Genomic DNA, 22,774 nt, shown 5'->3' with positions numbered 1-22,774 from the left:
ATGTGACCAATCTAGGAGAAAGGCATCTATATGAACTGCTGCTGGGTCCGGGATTGGTGAGCAATATATTGGGAGCCTCTTGGTCATCGAGGTTGCGAAGAGATCTATGGTTGGCTGGCCCCATGTGGCCCAAAGTCTCTTGCACACATCCTTGTGTAGGGTCCATTCTGTTGGAATGATTTGTCCCTTCCGACTGAGGCAATCTGCCATGACATTCAAGTTGCCTTGGATGAACCTCGTTACTAGTGAAATGTTTAGACCTTTTGACCAGGTGAGGAGGTCCCTTGCGATCTCGTACAACGTCATAGAGTGGGTCCCTCCTTGCTTGGAGATGTACGCCAAAGCCGTGGTGTTGTCCGAGTTCACCTCCACCACTTTGCCTTGAAGGAGAGACTTGAAGCTTTTCAAGGCCAGATGAACTGCCAGTAGCTCCTTGCAGTTGATATGCATTGTCCTTTGACTCGAGTTCCAAGTTCCCGAGCATTCCCGACCGTCCAATGTCGCGCCCCAGCCTGTGTCCGATGCGTCCGAGAAGAGAACGTGGTTGGGAGTCTGAACAGCCAGGGGCTGACCCTCTCTGAGGCTGATACTGTCCTTCCACCAAGTCAGGGAAGACTTCATCTTCTCGGAAATGGGGATCGAGACCGCTTCTAGCGTCTTGTCCTTTTTCCAGTAAACAGCTAGGTGATATTGAAGAGGACGGAGGTGTAGTCTTCCTAATGATACGAACTGTTCCAGGGATGATAGTGTCTCTATCAGACTCATCCACTGCCTGACTGAACATCGTTCCTTCTTCAGCATGTTCTGGATGCATAACAGGGCTTGACTTGTTCTGGGGGCCGACGGAAAAGCCCGAAAAGCTAGACTGTGAATCTCCATCCCTAAATACACAATAGTTTGGGATGGGACCACTTGAGACTTTTCCATATTGACAAGGAGACCCAATTCCTTGGTCAGATCTAGAGTCCACTTTAGATCCTTCAGACAGCGACGACTGGAAGAAGCTCTTAGAAGCTAGTCGTCCAAATAGAGGGAGGCTCGGATGTCCGCTAAATGAAGGAATTTGGCTACATTCCTCATCAGCCTCGTAAACACAAGAGGAGCTGTGCTTAGGCCAAAGCACAGGGCTTGAAACTGGTAGACAACCTTTTCGTAAACAAATCTCAGAAAAGGTTGGGAGTCTGGGTGGATGGGGACGTGGAAGTATGCGTCCCTTACGTCTAAAGAGACCATCCAGTCTTCCCTTCTGACCGCTGCTAGAACGGACTTTGTGGTCTCCATGGAGAACGTCTGCTTTGTGACAAAGACATTCAGCGCACTGACGTCTAGCACCGGCCTCCACCCTCCTGTCTTCTTTGCCACTAAGAAGAGACGGTTGTAGAAGCCCGGGGTTTGATGGTCCAGGACTTTGACTACCGCTCCCTTTTCTAGTAAGAGAGACACCTCCTGTTTCAATGCTCATCTCTTGTCTTCCTCTCTGTACCTGGGAGAGAGATCGATGGGAGACGTTGCTAGAGGGGGTTTTCGTACAAACGGGATCTTGTACCCCTCTCTGAGCAACTTCACAGATTGTGCATCTGCGCCTCTCTTCTCCCAGGTTTGCCAGAAGTTCTTGAGTCTGGCTCCCACTGCTGTCTGAAGAAGCTGGCAGTCAGACTCTGCCTTTAAAGGACTTGGTTCCTTTCTTCTTCCCACGTCTCCCTTCGGCACGAGCACCTCCTCTGCTGGAGGCTCTGCCACGAAAGGGCGGAATAAATCGGGACGCTGGAGTGTCCATCCTTGGTCTAGCTGACAAGGTAGGCAAAGGGGTGGCTTTGCGGGCAGAGGACGCAACCAGGTCATGAGTGTCCTTCTGTATCAAAGAAGCAGCAATCTCCTTAATCAAGTCCTCTGGAAAAAGGCACTTAGAAAGAGGAGCAAACAGAAGTTCGGATCTTTGACAAGGTGTCACTCCAGCTGACAGGAAAGAGCAAAGGTTCTCACGCTTCTTGAGGACTCCGGATACGAATGATGCAGCAAGCTCATTAGATCCGTCACGTATGGCCTTGTCCATGCAGGACATGATGAGTAAGGAAGTTTCCTTCTCTGTCGGGGAGATCTTCCAGCTCAAAGCTCCCAGACACCAGTCTAAAAAGTTGAAGACCTCGAAGGCTCTAAATATCCCTTTCAACAGGTGGTCTAGGTCCGAAGATGACCAACATATCTTAGAGCGTCTCATGGCTAGCCTGCGGGGAGAGTCTACAAGACTTGAGAAGTCGCCCTGGGCAGAGGCAGGAACTCCCAAGCCGAGAACTTCTCCCGTGGCATACCAGACGCTCGATCTGGAAGAGAGTCTAGCAGGGGGAAACGTAAAGGCAGTCTTCCCTTGACTCTTTTTGGACTGCATCCATTCTCCAATCACTCGTAAAGCTCTCTTGGACGAGTCTAGTAAAGGCAGGCGAGGATGACGGCGTACCTAATACAAACTCTGACGGAGGAGAGCGCGGAGCCACAGACACAAACTGGTCCGGAAACATCTCTTTGAACAGAGCAAGAACTTTTCTAAAGTCCAAAGAGGGTTGCGTGGACTTAGGCTCGTCAAGGTCCGAATGTGGTTCATCAACGTGTGCCGCATCATCATCATCAGAAAGTCCATCATCCGAGTATTGAGGAGGAAGCGGCAATGGAGTAGGTAACGGCTGGTTAGCTGAGTCCGGTCGCACGGGTGCACGCGTGACTGAACCGGACGCAACGTCATGGAACTGTTGCCCAGTCTGTGAGCTGGCAACAACCATAGCAGCGCGGGGACGCACAGCGTCTACTCCAGACTGTCTAAACTGATGAGGGTGAGCAGTGGCAACCACACTGGGTTGCGGAGGTTGACGCACCGCGTCAAAACAAAACAACTCTGACGGTTGTTGTACCTCGTGAACGTCAACGGAAGGCTCCGTGCGTCGGTGAACGTCAACATGCGGCTGGCAGGGCACACTGGAACGCATGGGTGGCGGGACTCTCTCAGCTGGAGTGCGCAAGAAGGTCGCCTCAGCGTCCACAGGACGCACAACCGAGTGTGTGGTTGGTTGTAGGCAAGAGGCTGGTGCAGCAGCAACCTTCTCCGCACGAAAGTCCTGCATCAGAGACGTTAATTGGGACTGCATGGTCTGCAGCAAAGACCACTTAGGGTCTGCAGGAGCAGGTGCGGCGACAGACGGTGTAACTGCCTGAGGCGGTACCGCTTTGCCTCTCTTAGGAGGTGAGCAGTCATCGGAAGACTGCAGCGAGTCCGAACTGACCCAGTGGCTACAACTGGGCCGTTGGACTTGCGCGGAAGGGACCGACTTGCGCTTAAGTGGTCGTGAGACCTTGGTCCATGGTTTCTTGCGAGAAACCTCTTCCGCAGACGAGGAATAAATGGGCTCTCTCGTCTTTGTGTGGGTGGGGCGATCTTGGGTAGATACGCCCGAAACCACGGAGGGAACGTCTGTTCGCTGATTAAAGCCTCTCGAACCCATTGGTCGTACGACATTGCTTCTCCCCTGGACTTGGGAGCTTGCAAGAGGTCCCGGACTAGGAGGACGACAGGCACGAACAGACGAACCCTCAAGCGCAACACTATCCACAACACTATCACTCACTTTATCACTTCCCACTGCACTTTTACACTTCAGCGCCTTGACGTCCGCCATGAGCTGGTTACGGTCACTAGCCAGGGACTCAACTCTCTCACCCAGAGCTTGGATGGCACGCATCATATCAGCCATCGAAGGTTCCTGAGTGCCAGAAGGGGGATTAGGAGCAACCACTACAGGGGAAGGAATAGGTTGTGGGGCATGAGGAGAGGAAAAATCAACAGAACGAGATGAACTTCTCCTGACTCTATCTCTCTCTAGCCTACGTGTATATTTTTGGAATTCGATAAAATCGAATTCCGAAAGCCCAACGCATTCCTCACATCGATCTTCCAATTGACAGGTTTTATCCCGACAATTGGAACAAACGGTGTGAGGATCGATAGAGGCCTTCGGAAGACGCCTTGAACAGTCCCTAGCATTACACTTCCTGAATTTTGGGACTTGAGAAGGGTCAGCCATTTTGAATTGGTCAAAGGGGAATTCAAAAACTATCCAAAGTCATCAACAAATAATCCGATATCAAAAAAAGAATGCAAGGATTTATTGAAGAGAAAGCCTGCACAGCGAAAGCTCAAAACTAGAATAGTGTACTTCACCAAATAGTTGTGAAAACAAATCCAGTTAGCAACAGCGAATTAGTAGGTCTTGCCGGTAGCACGACAGAGAGAAAATTGAGTTCTTTGTTTACAATGAGTACTGGGTACTTGGACGACAGATGGCGCTGTTGAAGTACACCCCCTACCTGCATAGCGATCGCTGGCGGATTTTTTCCGTAGAGTTTTCTGTCGAGCAGCAGAGCTGCAGCTATTATAATCACCGGCTAAGTTAAATATTGAAAAAAATATATTGCCAATCAAGATATATAAAATGTCAAGTGAGAAATTAAAGAATTACCATTTGAGATAAATAACAAGAATGAATAAATATGAAACAGTTAATCCTAAAAAATGTCCAACAAAAATATTTGCACAAAGTTTGAATTTTTGATGTAACACTGATTCAATCATTTCTCAATTCACTCATAGCTGGAATGAAAATTACGAAATACAGAATTGAGCCTTATAAAATTAAACGCTGTCCGAATTCACTGCATACCCAATACATAATATGGGATGGATGACGTACACTGGGGAAAACGATGTACAAAACAGGTCAGAATTATGAAAAATCAAACACAGTATGTACAATTAGCTAAAAGGTTGATAAACACATCAGTCTAAAGAAATTTGTTGAACAATTTAAGATGAAAGTTTGATACTGAGGATCAAACACACCAGTAAAAAGGAATTTGTTGAACAATTCAAGATGAAAGTTTGCTCCTGAGGATCAAACACACCAGTAAAAAGGAATTTGTTTTACAATTTAAGATGAAAGTTTGATACTGAGGATCAAACACACCAGTAAAAAGGAATTTGTTGTACAATTTAAGATGAAAGTTTGCTACTGAGGATCAAACACACCAGTAAAAAGGAATTTGTTGAACAATTTAAGATGAAAGTTTGCTACTGAGGATCAAACACACCAATAAAAAGGAATTTGTTGTGCAATTTAAGATGAAAGTTTGCTACTGAGGATCAAACACACCAGTAAAAAGGAATTTGCTGTACAATTTAAGAAGAAAGTTTGCTACTGAGGATCAGACAGAAGAATATTCAAGATTTCTGTAGTCCTGCAATAATCTTAGGGTACTCTGGACAGTTTTCTTTTGCTTCTCAAATTGACTTCCTCTACTTTAAACGGTAAATTAAAAGCATGCTCGTGTTGAAAAACAATCAAAACATCAAAATATTCAAAAAGTATAATCATTCTACAGTACTGTACTAACCTAGCAAAAGGGAAACAATAGCAAACATGGAAAGACCAGTTTCATCTACTGGTGATATCTGAGTCTCCTTAATTATCTCCGTCAAAGACTCCTCCTGGGCAGGACTACACTCTTCAATGCTTGGGCTTACCCCATATTCCTCCAACGATTCTGCAATGAATAAAGGAAAAATACTCAATTTGGAGAATGGTTTAGCTCTGCATAGCAAAACAACAATACATTTCCAAGTTAAATTAACTTTCATAACCTGCACTTTAAATATTATAGGATATTTAGCTTTTACATATAAGAAATATTTAAAAAATTACAAATATACAGCTTTAAATTTTTAGGCATTTCATTATAAAATAGAAAAAGGCAAAAGATAAAAAAAAGGCTTAAAATGAAAAAAAAAATTATAATAATTTGGATTTTTCCTAGCTATAAAAAGCAAAGTCCTTTATAATAGGAATATGTCTTTAGCGGCACTTGAGCAACCATTGAATTGTTAAAAAGGTGGTTGGATGAAAGGTGGCACAAGAAGGAAGCCCCACCCACCCACCTGTCACAGAACAGTCACTTTTGTCCTCAATTTGGACTGAGAAGAGTGGCTGAGGTGGGAAATTTAATTTAATGAATATAGGTTGTATTGCAAGAAAAAAAAAAACTACTGTACAGTACTTGTAAACTTTTTCATTTATTTCTATGCTTATACAAACTTATCTTCCTTTAAAACAGGGTGGGCTTACTCTTTTGTGGAAAGACGTCCCCTAGAATCAAACAGGAAGGTTCTTTTTTTTCATGGACATGTCATCCTTCCTGGTTTTGTATGGGAGAGGAGGAGGAGATTCCAACAACCTCCTAACAAGAAGTATAGGGATGCAGAAGCTACTGTATTAGGGCCTCAGCCAGTACTACGACATGGAATACCTGTGAAGGTTTCCCCTGCTGTATAGGACCAGAAAGGCACCCATTAAAGTAAAATTGCTTGAAGCTTCCTCAAAGTAAAGTAAGACTGCTTGAAGCTCCTTTCAAGCATGGACCGATTCCCCGAAGAGGAGCGATCCTCACAATAACAGGGAGCCTCTCCAGTTCTCTTAATAAAGCAAAGAGACAATCTTGAGGGAAAGACCCTATGATGCCCTCTCCAGATTAGCAAGAGGAACACACCCATGCTATGAGGATGAAGACCATTCACCCATGGGACCTCAGTTTGTTTTAGAGTAGGCAAGACAGCTTGAAGGTCCCTTTAAGTATAGACTGTTCCCCAGAGAAGAAGAGAGCCAAACTCTTCTGAGGAAGTTCTGCAATAAACTCTAGTGAGGAAGTCCATGATCAGGTGAAAAGTGCTACCCCAGAGTGTCCCATGGACGGATACACGCAGATGGACAAACACATTCCACTCTAGCTGGACAATGTGGATATTCTTGAATATATCAGTAAAATAATCTGAGCTCAAGAATAACAAATTGGTATAAATCCAACCGATTTCTTCTGTAAATTTTCAGTTTTGATAACAGATTTAATAAATAACAAATACAAACCTAAAAAGAAGTTGAAGAAGCAATTGGCACGGTGAGAATCAGCTAAGGAAATCAGAAGCACACTGTCTCCAAGAGTTAATCCTACTCCTTGTCGCTGATATAAGCTATGGATAACATGCACCTCTGACAAATTATATGATGACCTTTCCTCTAACCATGTTTGCGGGCTATCACTGGAAAGAAGCAAATATAAAATTCTGAGATAAATCTTTAATCACATAAGTTAAACAATAACTAAAATTCTGTAAAATTAATATTATAAAGTTTAATCAATTCTTTAACTCTATTATGTAAATGGATATCCTTTGTAATTTCAATCATAAACAAAATATATGAATTAAAAAAATGCATTACTGTATACAGTATATGATAATCTTGACATATTAATCAAATAAAAAATCATATACTTACTCCTCTGGTCCTACTATTTCCAGTATATATATTTTCTTGCTTGACAAGACTACAATACCCTGATATTCCCTTAAGCCTCCTTTAACTAGCAGTACAGCCTGAAAGTAGATGTAAAATGTTTCAAACACATCTTACATTTCTCTATGAATTTTACTACAGATACGAAAAAAAATGAACAACAAAGCATAAGCGCTAAATTATATATAATGAAATGGGGAGACCACATAAACAATTACATATAACCCTTTAACTGTTTTCCAGTCCAAGACCAAATTCAATCATGAGTTATTTGCATACTTTGATTTTCTTATATATGATGCACTTTTAGTGTTTAAATAATATAGTAATTTACTAAAGTCTTACTTTCGTTTGATTTGAACACCACATCATATCAAGGATATAGTTTTCAAGTCAATTACTTAATAGTATTCCCAATATAGCAATAATTTCTAAGAGTAATAATAAATGTGGCATAATAGTTTTCTGGAGTTTACTACCAAGTATTACCAGATAATGCAAAAATGACGCTAAAATGCATGGATAGCAATAAAGATTAAATAAAACAAGAAATTCATTCACTCATTTTTTTTAAGATGGAAGCGAATACTTATTTCTTATCAGCTTTTCTCATGTCAGAAAACAAAATTCTAGCAATTTAGTCCTCAATAAGAACCAACCTCTTTATTTTACTAAATGCATATTATTCACTTCATAACAGTTAGTTTAGATATGGAGATATTCTTGAAAATAAAGTCTTAAATCCTCTCCAGATGAGTACTTCTCCACTAAGGGGACTCTCCTTAATCAAAAATCTTTAGAACCTCTCTTTCAAGCCTTAGCAAGCTAAAGAGACAGAAAAGTTCCAATTAACAGGATTAGGAAGAGGGTCCTTCCAAATAAATTTCTTCATGATACAAGGAATTTTTTCTGCCCAATAAATCATAAGATACCCTATCCATTGTGAAACGGCTTTCCGGACAAGCTACCTAAAGGAGGCTTGACTTTGCTCTCAAAGAATGATCTGCATCAATATAGCTTTGCGTTAACCTTCTCACACAGTTTTTTTTTTTTATTAGTTTTCCTTATTCATTTCCTGTGATATCTTCTTGAGTAACTTTAAATGGAAAAAACAGATATCTGGCTTCCATTTACTGTGATTCATATCAATAGCTTAATCATTTAGAGCCACAGCTGTGGAATTTGAAATTGTGGGGTTCCCCGTGATTTATGGATGGGGGAAGCAGTAGTATCATGTCTCTGAGAGTTCATCATACGTTATTGATCATCTACTGATGAACATTGAATGTTAAATGCACTGCTCAAGTAACTTCCATCACTATACTTCCTTTGCCATTTGGTTTTACTCTACTTTTAAGACTGAGTATGTGAATTACTGTATTGCTCAGCTTACAATCAGTGACAATACTTGAGCTTTGTTTTCCTTTACTTCTTTCATACCTAAGCTGTGCTCCCACTTCTGACAGGTTCATCTTATTCACTATATGTTCCAATAATTTTTCTTTCTTTTCATCTACTAATTGAATACACTTGTTATGAGGAACTAAAGGCAATTTCAATAGCTCAAGACAATTTTGAGCCTACTCTGTGAATAAGTGTCTTATTGTACATTTTTCTTTACAATTTTCAAGATTTCTTTACATACATAGTAAATAATTTACAGTATATCATATCCTATACCTCTGGAAATGATCTAAAATGAATACAAAACAAAAATACTCAAGATAAATGTTTACAAAAAATTTCAAAAGTACCTTAAGTACCTCTTCTGTCTAAATACCACCAAGAATTGGAATTATATAAATATCAATGAACAAACACTTCTAATCTTCAAAATACTCAGTGAATCTTGAAAAAGAGAAGAGATCTTACCTTGACAAGGCCTAAAATAAACTCTTCAGGCTCATGAAAGAGTAGGACTTCACAGTGAAGTTTAAGGCGATGATCAATGTCTGAAAAATCTTCATAAGAATAACGAACTGGATTGGCAATTCTAGGGATAGATCCTTCTACATCCTCAACCTCTTCCCACCAAAGCCAACCATATCCTGGAAAATATGGTATTTCAAAATTATAGTTAACCTCTTATCCCAAGTTCAGTTCTCACAAATATGATCATAATCAACACACAGTTACTTGCCTTGATTAAAGAATAACTAAAATTCTCTTATCAGCTTACCAGTTAGAGTATGAAGCAACGACTGAACCCAAGACGTAAGCGAACGTTGCGTAACTGCTTCACTTTCTTTTTCAACTACCAGACTTGTCATCACTGCTTTATGGTGCAATGAGGGTATCATGCAATCATTCTTTATAGTGTCTGAAACATAAAATAGTTGATTAAACTACTTCAATGTAGCATATATTTCATCATTACCGTAACTACTACAGTATTTGGTAGTTTAACCATACCAAAAATTTAGAGTAACATAGCACTAATAGGGCATCACAGAATTAAAAAAGTAAAATCATATAAATATACCTGAACCATCTTTTGATTATTCGCTTCAAAATATGTTATTTTGATAATAAAATAAATTTTTGAATATACTTACCCGGTGATTATATAGCTGCAACTCTGTTGCCCGACAGACAACTCTACGGTAAAAACTCGCCAGCGATCGCTACACAGGTTGCGGGTGTGCCCAACAGCACCATCTGTCGTCCAGATACCCAGTACTCAATGTAAACAAAGACTCAATTTTCTCCTCGTCCCACTGCGTCTCTATTGGGGAGGAAGGGAGGGTCCTTTAATTTATAATCACCGGGTAAGTACAGTATATTCAAAAATTTATTTTATTATCAAAATAACATTTTTCAATATTTAACTTAGCCGGTGATTATATAGCTGATTCACACCCAGGGGGGTGGGTAGAGACCAGCAATATATGTTTACACTTTTATGAGCTAAGAGTTTTTATTTCATTTTAGAAGTTATCAAAATAACAAAAACAAAATAAATAGGTACCTGGTAAGGAAGTCGACTTGAACAATTACTCTGCCTTTTAAGTACGTCTTCCTTACGGAGCCTCGCGATCCTCTTAGGATGCTGATCGACCCCTAGGATCTGAAGTATCAAGGGTTGCAACCCATACAACAGGACCTCATCAAAACCCCTAATCTAGGCGCTCTCAAGAAATGACTTTGACCACCCGCCAAATCAACCAGGATGCGAAAGGCTTCTTAGCCTTCCGGACAACCCACAAAACAACAATAAAAACATTTCAAGAGAAAGATTAAAAGGGTATGGAATTAGGGAATTGTAGTGGTTGAGCCCTCACCCACTACTGCACTCGCTGCTACGAATGGTCCCAGTGTGTAGCAGTCCTCGTAAAGAGACTGGACATCCTTTAGATAAAAAGACGCAAACACTGACTTGCTTCTCCAATAGGTTGCGTCCATTATACTTCGCAGAGATCTATTTTGCTTAAAGGCCACGGAAGTTGCGACAGCTCTAACTTCGTGTGTCCTTACCTTCAGCAATGCTTGGTCTTCGTCACTCAGATGGGAATGAGCTTCTCGTATTAACAGTCTGATAAAATAGGATAAAGCATTCTTTGACATAGGCAAAGATGGTTTCTTAACTGAACACCATAAAGCTTCAGATAGGCCTCGTAAAGGTTTAGTACGTTTTAAATAGAACTTAAGAGCTCTCACAGGGCATAAGACTCTTTCTAGTTCATTGCCTACCATATTCGATAAGCTGGGAATATCGAACGATTTCGGCCAAGGTCGAGAAGGTAGCTCATTTTTGGCTAGAAAACCAAGTTGTAGAGAACATGTAGCTATTTCAGACGAAAATCCGATGTTCTTGCTGAAGGCATGAATCTCACTGACTCTTTTAGCTGTGGCTAAGCATACCAGGAAAAGTGTCTTTAAGGTGAGATCTTTCATGGAGGCTGATTGTAGCGGCTCAAACCTGTCTGACATGAGGAATCTTAGTACCACGTCTAAATTCCAACCAGGTGTAACCAACCGACGCTCCTTCGTGGTCTCAAAAGACTTAAGGAGGTCCTGTAGATCTTTATTGTTGGAAAGATCTAAGCCTCTATGCCGGAAGACCGATGCCAACATGCTTCTGTAGCCCTTGATAGTGGGAGCTGAAAGTGATCGTTCTTTTCTCAGGTATAAGAGAAAGTCAGCTATTTGAGCTACAGAGGTACTGGTCGAGGATACAGATACTGACTTGCACCAGTTTCGGAAGACTTCCCACTTCGATTGGTAGACTCTAAGGGTGGATGTTCTCCTTGCTCTAGCAATCGCACTGGCTGCCTCCTTCGAAAAGCCTCTAGCTCTCGAGATTCTTTCGATAGTCTGAAGGCAGTCAGACGAAGAGCGTGGAGGCTTTGGTGTACCTTCTTTACGTGTGGCTGACGTAGAAGGTCCACCCTTAGAGGAAGACTTCTGGGAACGTCTACTAGCCATCGAAGTACCTCGGTGAACCATTCTCTCGCGGGCCAGAGGGGAGCAACTAGCGTCAACCTTGTCCCTTCGTGAGAGGCGAACTTCTGCAGTACCTTGTTGACAATCTTGAACGGTGGGAATGCGTATAGATCTAGATGCGACCAATCTAGGAGAAAGGCATCTATATGTATTGCTGCTGGGTCCGGGACTGGTGAGCAATATATTGGGAGCCTCTTGGTCATCGAGGTTGCAAAGAGATCTATGGTTGGTTGGCCCCAAGTGGCCCAAAGACTCTTGCATACATCCTTGTGGAGGGTTCATTCTGTTGGAATTACTTGCCCCTTCCGACTGAGACAATCTGCCATGACATTCAAGTTGCCTTGGATGAACCTCGTTACTAGTGATATGTTTTGACCTTTTGACCAGATGAGCAGGTCCCTTGCGATCTCGTACAACGTCAGTGAGTGGGTCCCTCCTTGCTTGGAGATGTACGCCAAGGCAGTGGTGTTGTCCGAGTTCACTTCCACCACTTTGCCTTGAAGGAGAGACCTGAAGCTTTTCAAGGCCAGATGTACTGCCAGTAGCTCCTTGCAGTTGATATGCATTATCCTTTGACTCGAGTTCCATAGTCCCGAACATTCCCGACCGTCTAATGTCGTGCCCCAGCCTACGTCCGATGCGTCCGAGAAGAGAACGTGGTTGGGAGTCTGAACAGCCAGGGGAAGACCCTCTCTTAGGCTGATACTGTCCTTCCACCAAGTCAGGCAAGACTTCATCTTCTCGGAAATGGGGATCGAGACCGCTTCTAGCGTCTTGTCCTTTTTCCAGTGAAATGCTAGGTGGTATTGAAGAGGACGGAGGTGTAGTCTTCCTAATGACACAAACTGTTCCAGGGATGATAGCGTCCCTATCAGACTCATCCACTTCCTGACTGAACATCGTTCCTTCTTCAGCATGTTCTGGATGCATAACTGGGCTTGGCTTGTTCTGGGGGCCGACGGAAAAGCCCGAAAAGCTAGACTGTGAATCTCCATCCCTAAATACACAATAGTTTGGGATGGGACCAGTTGTGACTTTTCCATATTGACAAGGAGACCCAATTCCTTGGTCAGATCTAGAGTCCACTTTAGATCCTTCAGACAGCGACGACTGGAAGAAGCTCTGAGAAGCCAGTCGTCCAAATAGAGGGAGGCTCGGATGTCCGCAAAATGAAGGAATTTGGCTACATTCCTCATCAGCCTCGTAAACACAAGAGGAGCTGTGCTTAGGCCAAAGCACAGGGCTTGAAACTGGTAGACAACCTTTTCGAAAACGAATCTCAGAAAAGGTTGGGAGTCCGGGTGGATGGGGACGTGGAAGTAGGCGTCCCTTAGGTCTAAAGAGACCATCCAGTCTTCCCTTCTGACCGCTGCTAAGACTGACTTTGTGGTCTCCATGGAGAACGTCTGCTTTGTGACAAAGACATTCAGAGCACTGACGTCTAGCACCAGCCGCCACCCTCCTGTCTTCTTTGACACCAAGAAGAGTCGGTTGTAGAATCCCGGAGATTGAAGGTCCGAGACTCTGACCACCGCTCCCTTCTCTAGTAAAAGAGACACCTCCCGTTTCAAGGCTTGTCTCTTGTCTTCCTCTCTGTACCTGGGAGAGAGATCGATGGGAGACGTTGCTAGAGGGGGTTTCCGTACAAACGGGATCTTGTACCCCTCTCTGAGCAACTTCACAGATTGTGCATCTGCGCCTCTCTTTTCCCAGGTCTGCCAGAAGTTCTTGAGTCTGGCTCCCACTGCTGTCTGAAGAAGCTGGCAGTCAGACTCTGCCCTTAAAGGACTTGGTTCCTTTCTTCTTTCCTCGTTTCCCTTCGGCACGAGCACCTCCTCTGCTGGAGGCTCTGCCACGAAAGGGCGGAATAAAACGGGACGCTGGAGTGTCCATCCTTGGTCTAGCTGATAAGGTAGGTAAAGGGGTAGCTTTGCGAGCGGAGGACGCAACAAGATCGTGAGTGTCCTTCTGTATCAATGAAGCGGCTATTTCCTTAATCAGGTCTTCTGGAAAAAGGCACTTGGAAAGAGGAGCAAAAAGAAGCTCGGATCTCTGGCACGGTGTAACTCCAGCTGAAAGGAATGAGCATAGGTTTTCACGCTTTTTAAGGACTCCGGACACAAATGATGCAGCAAGCTCATTAGACCCATCACGTACGGCCTTGTCCATGCAGGACATAATGAGCAAGGAAGTCTCTTTCTCTGTCGGAGAGATCTTTCTGCTTAGGGCTCCTAGACACCAGTCTAAGAAGTTAAAAACTTCGAAGGCCCTAAAGATACCTTTCAAAAGGTGGTCCAGGTCCGAAGATGACCAACATATCTTTGAGCGTCTCATGGCAAGGCGGCGGGGAGAGTCTACGAGGCTTGAGAAGTCGCCCTGGGCAGAGGCAGGAACTCCCAAGCCGAGAACTTCTCCCGTGGCATACCAGACGCTCGATCTAGAAGAGAGTCTAGCAGGGGGAAACGTAAAGGTTGTCTTCCCTAAACTCTTCTTGGAATGCAACCATTCTCCTATCACCCGCAAAGCTCTCTTGGACGAGCGTGCGAGAACGAGTCTAGTAAAGGCAGGAGTGGTAGACGGCATACCTAACACAAACTCTGACGGAGGAGAACGAGGAGCCACAGAAACAAACTGGTCCGGAAACATCTCTTTGAAAATGGCCAAAACTTTCCTAAAGTCCAAAGAGGGTTGAGTAGACTTAGGCTCGTCCAATTCAGATTGTGGTTCATCTATGTGTGCAGCAACATCATCATCAGAAAGTCCCTCATCCGATAACTGATGAGGAAACGGCAACGGAGTGGGTAACGGCTGGTTCGCTGAGTCCGGTCGCACGGGTGCATGCGTGACTGAGCCGGACGCAACGTCATGGAACTGCTGCCCAGTCTGTGAACTGGCAACAACCATGGCAGCGCGGGGACGCACAGCGTCTACTCCAGCCTGTCTGGACTGATGTGGGTGAGCAGTGGAAAGCACACTGGGTTGCGGAGGTTGACGCACCGCGTCAAAACAAAGCAACTCTGACGGTTGTTGAACCTCCCGAACGTCAACGGCGACCTCCGTGCATCGCTTAACGTCAACATGCGGCTGGCAGATCACACTGGAACGCATGGGTGGCGGAACTCTCTCAACTGGTGTGCGTGAGAAGGTTACCTCAGCGTCCACAGGACGCACAACCGATCGTGTGGAAGGTTGTAGGTTAGGTACTGCACTAGCTGGTGCGGCAGCAACCTTCTCCGCACGAAAGTCCTGCATAAGAGACGTCAGTTTTGACTGCATGTCTTGCAGTAGAGACCACTTAGGGTCTACGGGAGCAGGTGCAGCGACAGACGGTGTTACTGTCTGAAGCGGTACCGCTTTGCCTCTCTTAGGCGGTGAGCAGTCATCGGATGACGGCAGCGAGTCCGAACTGACCCAGTGGCTACAACCGGGCCGTTGGACTTGCGCTGAAAGGACCGACTTGCGTTTTAACGGTCGTGAGACCTTGGTCCAGGGTTTCTTGCGAGAAACACCTTCCGAAGACGAGGTATAAATGGGCTCTCTCGTCTTAGTTAGGTAGGAGCGATCTTGGGTAGATACGCCCGATACCACGGAGGGAACGTCTGTTCGCTGATTAAAGCCTCTCGAACCCATTTGTCGTACGACATTGCTTCTCCCCTGGACTTGGGAGCTTGCAAGAGGTCCCGGACTAGGAGGACGACAGGCACGAACAGACGAACCCTCAAGCGCAACACTATCCACAACACTATCACTCGGCACTTTAGCACTTCCCACTGCACTTTTGCACTTAAGCTCCTTCACATCCGCCATGAGCTGATTACGGTCACTAGCAAGGGACTCAACTCTCTCACCCAGAGCCTGGATGGCACGCATCATATCAGCCATCGAAGGTTCCTGAGTGCCAGGAGGGGGGTTAGGAGCAACCACTACAGGGGAAGGAATAGGTTGTGGGGCATGAGGAGAGGATATATCAACAGAACGAGAAGAACTTCTCCTAACTCTATCTCTCTCTAGCCTACGTGTATACTTTTGGAATTCGATAAAATCGAATTCCGAAAGCCCAACGCACTCCTCACACCGATCTTCCAATTGACAGGTTTTATCCCGACAATTGGAACAAACAGTGTGAGGGTCGATAGAAGCCTTCGGAAGACGCCTTGAACAGTCCCTAGCATTGCACTTCCCAAATTTTGGGACTTGTGAAGGGTCAGCCATTTTGAATTGGTCAAAGGGAAATTCAAAAAACTATCAAAAAGTCATCAACAAAGAATCCGTTATCAAAAAGAGTTCAAGGATTTGTGTGAAGAGAAACCCTGCACAGCGAAAGCTCAAAACTAGAATAAAGTACTTCACCAATTAGTTGTGAAAAAACTCCAGTTTAGCAACAGCGAGTAAGTACGTCTTGTCGATAGCTCGACAGAGAGAAAATTGAATCTTTGTTTACATTGAGTACTGGGTATCTGGATGACAGATGGCGCTGTTGGGCACACCCGCAACCTGTGTAGCGATCGCTGGCGAGTTTTTACCGTAGAGTTGTCTGTCGGGCAACAGAGTTGCAGCTATATAATCACCGGCTAAGTTAAATATTGAAAATTACATCATTATGAATTGGAAAACTTATAAAAATGCTATTTTACTTATTTCAGTGACAATATCACAATAAATAAAGACTTGAACCTATGTAAAATAAATAATTCTTATACTGTGTATCATATAATGCTGGAAAATACACTACCACAATAGTAACAGGATAAAAATTGTAAATAACTCATTTATACTTTGATTGGAATAAAAAAGAACTACTATTTTTCAACATTCCTATAGTGAAATACCCTTCATGATTATTAACCAAGTTACAGAAGAAGATGAAGAGTACGACAAACTTCATCAAAGATACGCTACGATAACAATACTGTAAACTTAAAAAACTTTTTGTAACATCATTCCCTTTATAATCTCTGGATAACTATATTTTCTTGTGTTCACACAACCTTCTTCACTGTAAAAGTGAAGATAAGAAATTTAAAGAGACTGGTTCAATGAATAATTCTAGCAAATTCAGAATGCATTGCAACTAGATAGAAATCAAGGCTGAGTCACAAGATCTCCTGAATGTCAAAATGAAAAACTGAAAAAATAGCTTCATCATTGTCTGCTACAAAATACTTTAATTCTGCAAAATATTTTGGAATTTTCCTTTGTAAACACCGAATGATTGCTTTTATATTTAGAAAATTAGTATAAAGTAGCCTTTGAATAAGGAAGAAGAATGTAGAATCCCTTGGAGGGAAAAAAAAAAAAGCTGCTAAAATGATAAAAACAAATTTAATAACATTTAATTCTGTACTTACCTGTTGTTCATATTGCTTCTTCTCAAGAGGCTAAGTTTATCGACATTTGCCCGTGAAATTTTAACAATTACCGATTTTCTTTCCTTTTAATAAACTCATGCCTCTAGTCAAGTAAAGTGACACTCTACTGGTTAATGGCAAGAAAAGAAGCAGTGACATGCCAGAAGCTCTTTTTTATTTCAGTTTCGAAGTTAAAGCTATTCCCTTACCTCTTGACATCACAAGTCAGTGGGGGAGGTGGGTGGGCATGTACAGTATATAAACATCAGATGAGTATAAGAATAAAAAACATTATTCAAATTCCTTTCATCTGTATTAACCTCACCTGATGTTCATATTACTGATTCTCACAGTAATTTATAAAATTAAAATAGTACAGTATAAAATATCAAAATTCTAGACTCAACTGGTCTAGATTAATGATAACAGACCATCTTAAAATAAAGTTTGGAATATGGGACTCCAGATTGTTTTTCTAATGATATTTGAAATACGGGAATCGAGATAGTCTTTAAATCATATTTTTTTGGTTTCAATGTGCTGTGTGGTCTTCCAAGAAATTTCCTATAAAAGGCTAGAACCACAAAACAAATACGAAATAAAATACCAAAGAAATATTATCTTCCCTGCTTTGATAGCCATTGTTTCAATATGCAAAGAACAGACTTCAACTTAGCGGAGCACCTCCAATGCTGAAATATTTTGGCCATCAATGACACATCATCAGCAAAAACCATCATTACTACTGGAGACAATGCTATTTATTAACTTGCCCAGCCATTATCTTCCTTCCAGTCACCACCAAGGTAACACATTAAACTTCAAAAATCAAGAATAGTTCCAAGAAGGGTATTTTGGCAGCGAGGTCTCTAATTGAATATGTTAAAAGCCACTCTAAGCCTGCCAGAACTATCTCAGCATTCTTCAGTTTGCCTTCATAGTTGATACAATGTTAAAGATCAGACTGAAGGATCTCAATTGAATATGGAGAAGAGTGGCTCAGATATATCAAGATATTTAGGTTCAGTAACCCAGTTACTGTAAAAGAATTCTCAGGCCATGGACAACAACATAGACCATTTACATGTCGGCCTCATTGGTCCCTCGCTCGGTTTCCTTGATCCTTCATATTCTGGAAGTAGTGTGTCAAACAAATGTGACTGGGAAAGTAAAAATAACAAAGAACCTCTGGCACATTACTATTTTGCTTCTTGCCATTAACAGCTGCTGTCTCATTATTTAACCTGAGGTATGTGCCTGTTGAAACAAAAGAAAATGGGGATTTTCTAAATTCTAGGGGGTAAATGTCGACAAACTTAGCTTTTAGAAGGGCAATATGGACATCTGGGGAGGTTCATAGAAATACAGCTAAGTGAATGTTGGCATAATGGGAAGAGTAGAGATATAATGCAGATGCTGGCAAAAATTAAAATGGGCAAGAGGGTAAACAAACAAACAGGCAGAAAACCAATTAGTGATGACACAGAAATATAAAATCTTGTGTACCAAAGGTGAGACAGTATATTGGAGTTGGCATACTGGTCCTGTATCATGCATAAAACAGATTACTCCTTGCACATTTTAGATAAATTTTATCAATCATACCTATTGCATGACAATCTTAAATGAATCACACATGCAGTGTTAAATGACAATCAAAAATTTAGTACAATGCCCACGATAATCTTGTAATCAATCAGTATTGTAGTTTAACATTTACGAGTACTGGCAAAGAAACATTAAAATTTTAAATTGATTATCCACATTTACTGCATATTCCAATACTACTGTGCATTACAAAACAAGTTACATGATTACTTTTACTTAAAACACTCACCTTTGATAGGTAAATCTATCTACATTACAAAAGAAGTTAATAGATACGCTAATAAACACCACTTCACCATACTACAAAGTTGTCTACATTTCTTACTATGGAGGTTATATAAACCAACAACAAAACATACTCATCATTCCAATGTCTAAAGAGAACTGAAATAAGAATAGAGAAAACATGGAAAGAAGAACCAAGAAATCTAGTGCAGCCAAACAGGAATAATTTTTAAACTTTTCGCCTAATAGAGAAGAAATTAGGTGCATAAGAAAGAGACAAACCAAAGAAAGTATAAGAAAGCTCAATAGGTGCCTAAGAAAAAGACAAACCAAAGAAAGTATAAGAAAGCTCAATAGGTGCCTAAGAAAAAAGACAAACCAAAGAAAGTATAAGAAAGCTCAATAGGTGCCTAAGAAAAAGACAAACCAAAGAAAGTATAAGAAAGCTCAATAGGTGCCTAAGAAAAAGACAAACCAAAGAAAGTATAAGAAAGCTCAATAGGTGCCTAAGAAAAAGACAAACCAAAGAAAGTATAAGAAAGCTTACGAGACAGAAAGCATAGATGCATTAACTTTTAAGGTATAACAAATCTGGGGAGCAGAGATCTAACATAATTCAATTGAAGATGAATCTTAACTGAATTGGAAGAAATTCTCATAATCTTATAGATTTTAAAGTTTGTTTATGTGTCCATCTTTTTCTCCAAAATAGCTGTATCAAATAATCTGTATGTTGATCCATGCTGTATATGCAAGCACATTATTAAGATGATGGCTACTGAAAATTACCTAGCCGTGGTATGACTTTCAGCGCAATACTTTAATTTAATGATGGTCCAAACAGAAAACTTTTCATAAAACCAAAGTCAGCATGATGATTTCATAAAAACAGTCATCTTGACTATAGACTTTCATAGCTTGATCTGAAGTATAGAAATCTCTTTTTGCACCTCATGCCTCGTAAATTGTGGCACTTCTGCCAAAAGTTTATGGAGATGGACCATCCCAAACGTGCATGCTCAATAGTTTGGTTTAGGTTTTGTGTCAATGTTTCTGTTTTTTTTATGACACTTTTTTTCAAAATGGAAAGAGACATTTTTGTGAAGATGACCTCCCCTAACTTAGCTTGATTTGCCTTTTGCAATTAGAGTTAGGCCTAACAGTTTATCAGTTTCATTTGGTGGTAGCCTACTGACATTGGTTTCAACCTGATATAAATTATTTAGAGATATCTTAAGAATGAAAAGGTATACAGTATCATCCTAAAATTCATGAATTTGCTATATAGTATCTATAATACTATCAAATGTCAATTCCAGTCATTTAAAGCTATTCTTCAGCCGGGGAAATGCAGAGTATATTTCCTCTCCCTGATTTTGTGGATCTTCCCATTTCTTTCTCATTAACAGAAACATCACCAGAGTGAGATTTCGCAAGCATACCTGATATTACAAGCAGAACACAAATCAAGTGGGCTTCAGTCAACTTAGCCATAACAACTATAAATAACTTACCAGGTAACCTATGACAACTAAGCTGCACCAATTTTGAACAATATAATACAACAGCACAGTATATGATTTCATATGCGAAGTTAATTAAACAATAATGTATGTGATTTCAAAGGGGGGATGACTAAATCCCATATTAAAATAAATATGTAAAACATATATTTAGCTAAATAAGTACTGGGAAAATAGCATGAAATGATATTTTGATTATAAAATAAATTTTTGAATATACTTACCCGGTGAATATATAATAGCTGACGTCTCGGACGGCTCGACAGAAAAACACAAAAACTCGCGAGCGATCGCCATGAAGGTTGCGGGTGTGCCCACCAGCGCCAACTATCGGCCAGATACCGATTATACATGTAAACAGCTCCAGTTCTTCTCATCCCGCTGGGTCTCTATCGGGGAGGAAGGGGGGGCCTTTAATTTATATATTCACCGGGTAAGTATATTAAAAAATTTATTTTATAATCAAAATATCATTTTTAAATATTAAACTTAGCCGGTGAATATATAATAGTTGATTCACACCCATGGTGGTGGGTAGAGACCAGTATTAATACAGTTTACGGCGTATATGCTTAGAGTTTTTGACAGTTATATCATAACAAAACCCAAATAAATATAGGTACCTGGTAAGGAAGCTGACTCTGACGATTACTCTGCCTTGTTAGTCTGCTTTCCTCACGAAGCCCAGCCATCCTCTTAGGATGCTGAAAGGCTCCCAGGAGCTGAAGTATCAAGGGCGGCAACCCATACAACAGGACCTCATCAAAACCCCTAATCTGGGCGCTCTCAAGAAATGACATTTGACCACCCGCCAAATCAACCAGGATGCGAAAGGCTTCTTAGCCTTCCGTACAACCCAAAAACAAGATTAAAAACATTTCAAGAGACAGATTAAAAGGATATTGGAATTAAGGGAATGTAGTGGTAGAACCCTCACCCACTACTGCACTCGCTGCAACGAATGGACCCAGTGTGTAGCAGTCCTCATAAAGAGTCTGGACATCTTTTAAGTAAAATGACGCGAATACCGACTTGCTTCTCCAAAAGGTCGCGTCCATAATACTTCTCAGAGATCTATTTTGCTTAAAGGCCACGGAAGTTGCTATAGCTCTTACTTCGTGTGTCTTAACCTTAAGCAAGCAACGGTCTTTTTCACTCAAGTGAGAATGAGCCTCTCGGATTAAAAATCTAATAAAATATGACAAAGCATTCTTTGACATAGGTAATGATGGCTTCTTAACTGAGCACCACAAGGCCTCAGATCCACCTCGTAAGGACTTAGTACGAGCTAAGTAGAACTTAAGAGCTCTAACTGGACACAGTACTCTTTCAAGTTCGTTGCCTACGATCTCTGACAGGCAAGGTATTTCAAATGACTTAGGCCAAGGACGAGAAGGCAGTTCATTTTTGGCCAAGAAACCAAGCTGAAGTGAACATGTGGCTTTATCTGTGGAAAAGCCGATGTTCTTACTGAAGGCATGAATCTCACTGACCCTTTTAGCCGAAGCCAAGCACACTAAGAAAAGTGTCTTGAGGGTGAGATCCTTCAGGGAGGCTGAATGTAATGGCTCAAACCTGTCTGACATCAGGAACCTTAGGACCACGTCTAAGTTCCATCCAGGAGTTGCCATACGACGTTCCTTAGAGGTCTCGAAAGACTTAAGGAGATCTTGGAGATCTTTATTATTGGAAAGATCTAAGCCTCTATGTCTAAAGACCGAAGCCAACATGCTCCTGTAGCCCTTAATAGTGGGTGCTGAGAGGGAGCGAACATTTCTCAGATGTAAGAGAAAGTCTGCGATTTGGGCTACAGAGGTACTGGAAGAGGAAACAGATGCTGACTTGCACCAGTCTCGAAAGACTTCCCACTTCGACTGGTATACTTTGATGGTAGAAGCTCTCCTAGCTCTCGCAATCGCTCTGGCTGCCTCCTTCGAAAAGCCTCGAGCTCTTGAGAGTCTTTCGATAGTCTGAAGGCAGTCAGACGAAGCGCGGGGAGGCTTTGATGAAGATCCTTTACGTGGGGCTGCCGTAAGAGATCTATCCTTAGAGGAAGACTCCTTGGAATGTCTACCAGCCATTGAAGTACCTCTGTGAACCACTCTCTCGCTGGCCAGAGGGGAGCAACCAACGTCAACCTTGTCCCTTCGTGAGAGGCGAACTTCTGCAGTACCTTGTTGACTATCTTGAATGGTGGGAATGCATACAAGTCCAGGTGAGACCAGTCCAGTAGAAACGC

General features: G+C 41.9%; 1 protein-coding gene across 4 annotated transcripts in view; it reads right to left on the bottom strand.

The window, feature by feature from the left end:
- LOC137617236 (serine/threonine-protein kinase 11-interacting protein-like) overlaps positions 1-22,774 on the bottom strand; it is a 108,258-nt gene that overhangs the window by 13,722 nt on the left and 71,762 nt on the right. For all 4 annotated transcript variants that reach the window (XM_068347193.1, XM_068347190.1, XM_068347191.1 and 1 more), the window contains 5 exons: positions 9,568-9,708; positions 9,261-9,436; positions 7,371-7,468; positions 6,960-7,132; positions 5,437-5,586 (listed from right to left, as the gene is read on the bottom strand). In XM_068347193.1, coding sequence (XP_068203294.1) covers positions 5,437-5,586; positions 6,960-7,132; positions 7,371-7,468; positions 9,261-9,436; positions 9,568-9,708 — 738 coding nt within the window. The remainder of the gene's footprint in view (positions 1-5,436; positions 5,587-6,959; positions 7,133-7,370; positions 7,469-9,260; positions 9,437-9,567; positions 9,709-22,774) is intronic.

Source organism: Palaemon carinicauda, chromosome 23, assembly GCF_036898095.1.
Source record: "Palaemon carinicauda isolate YSFRI2023 chromosome 23, ASM3689809v2, whole genome shotgun sequence".
NCBI lineage: Eukaryota > Metazoa > Arthropoda > Malacostraca > Decapoda > Palaemonidae > Palaemon > Palaemon carinicauda.
Note: the sequence above shows the minus strand (reverse complement) of the source record. Positions and strands in the feature narration are given on the sequence as shown.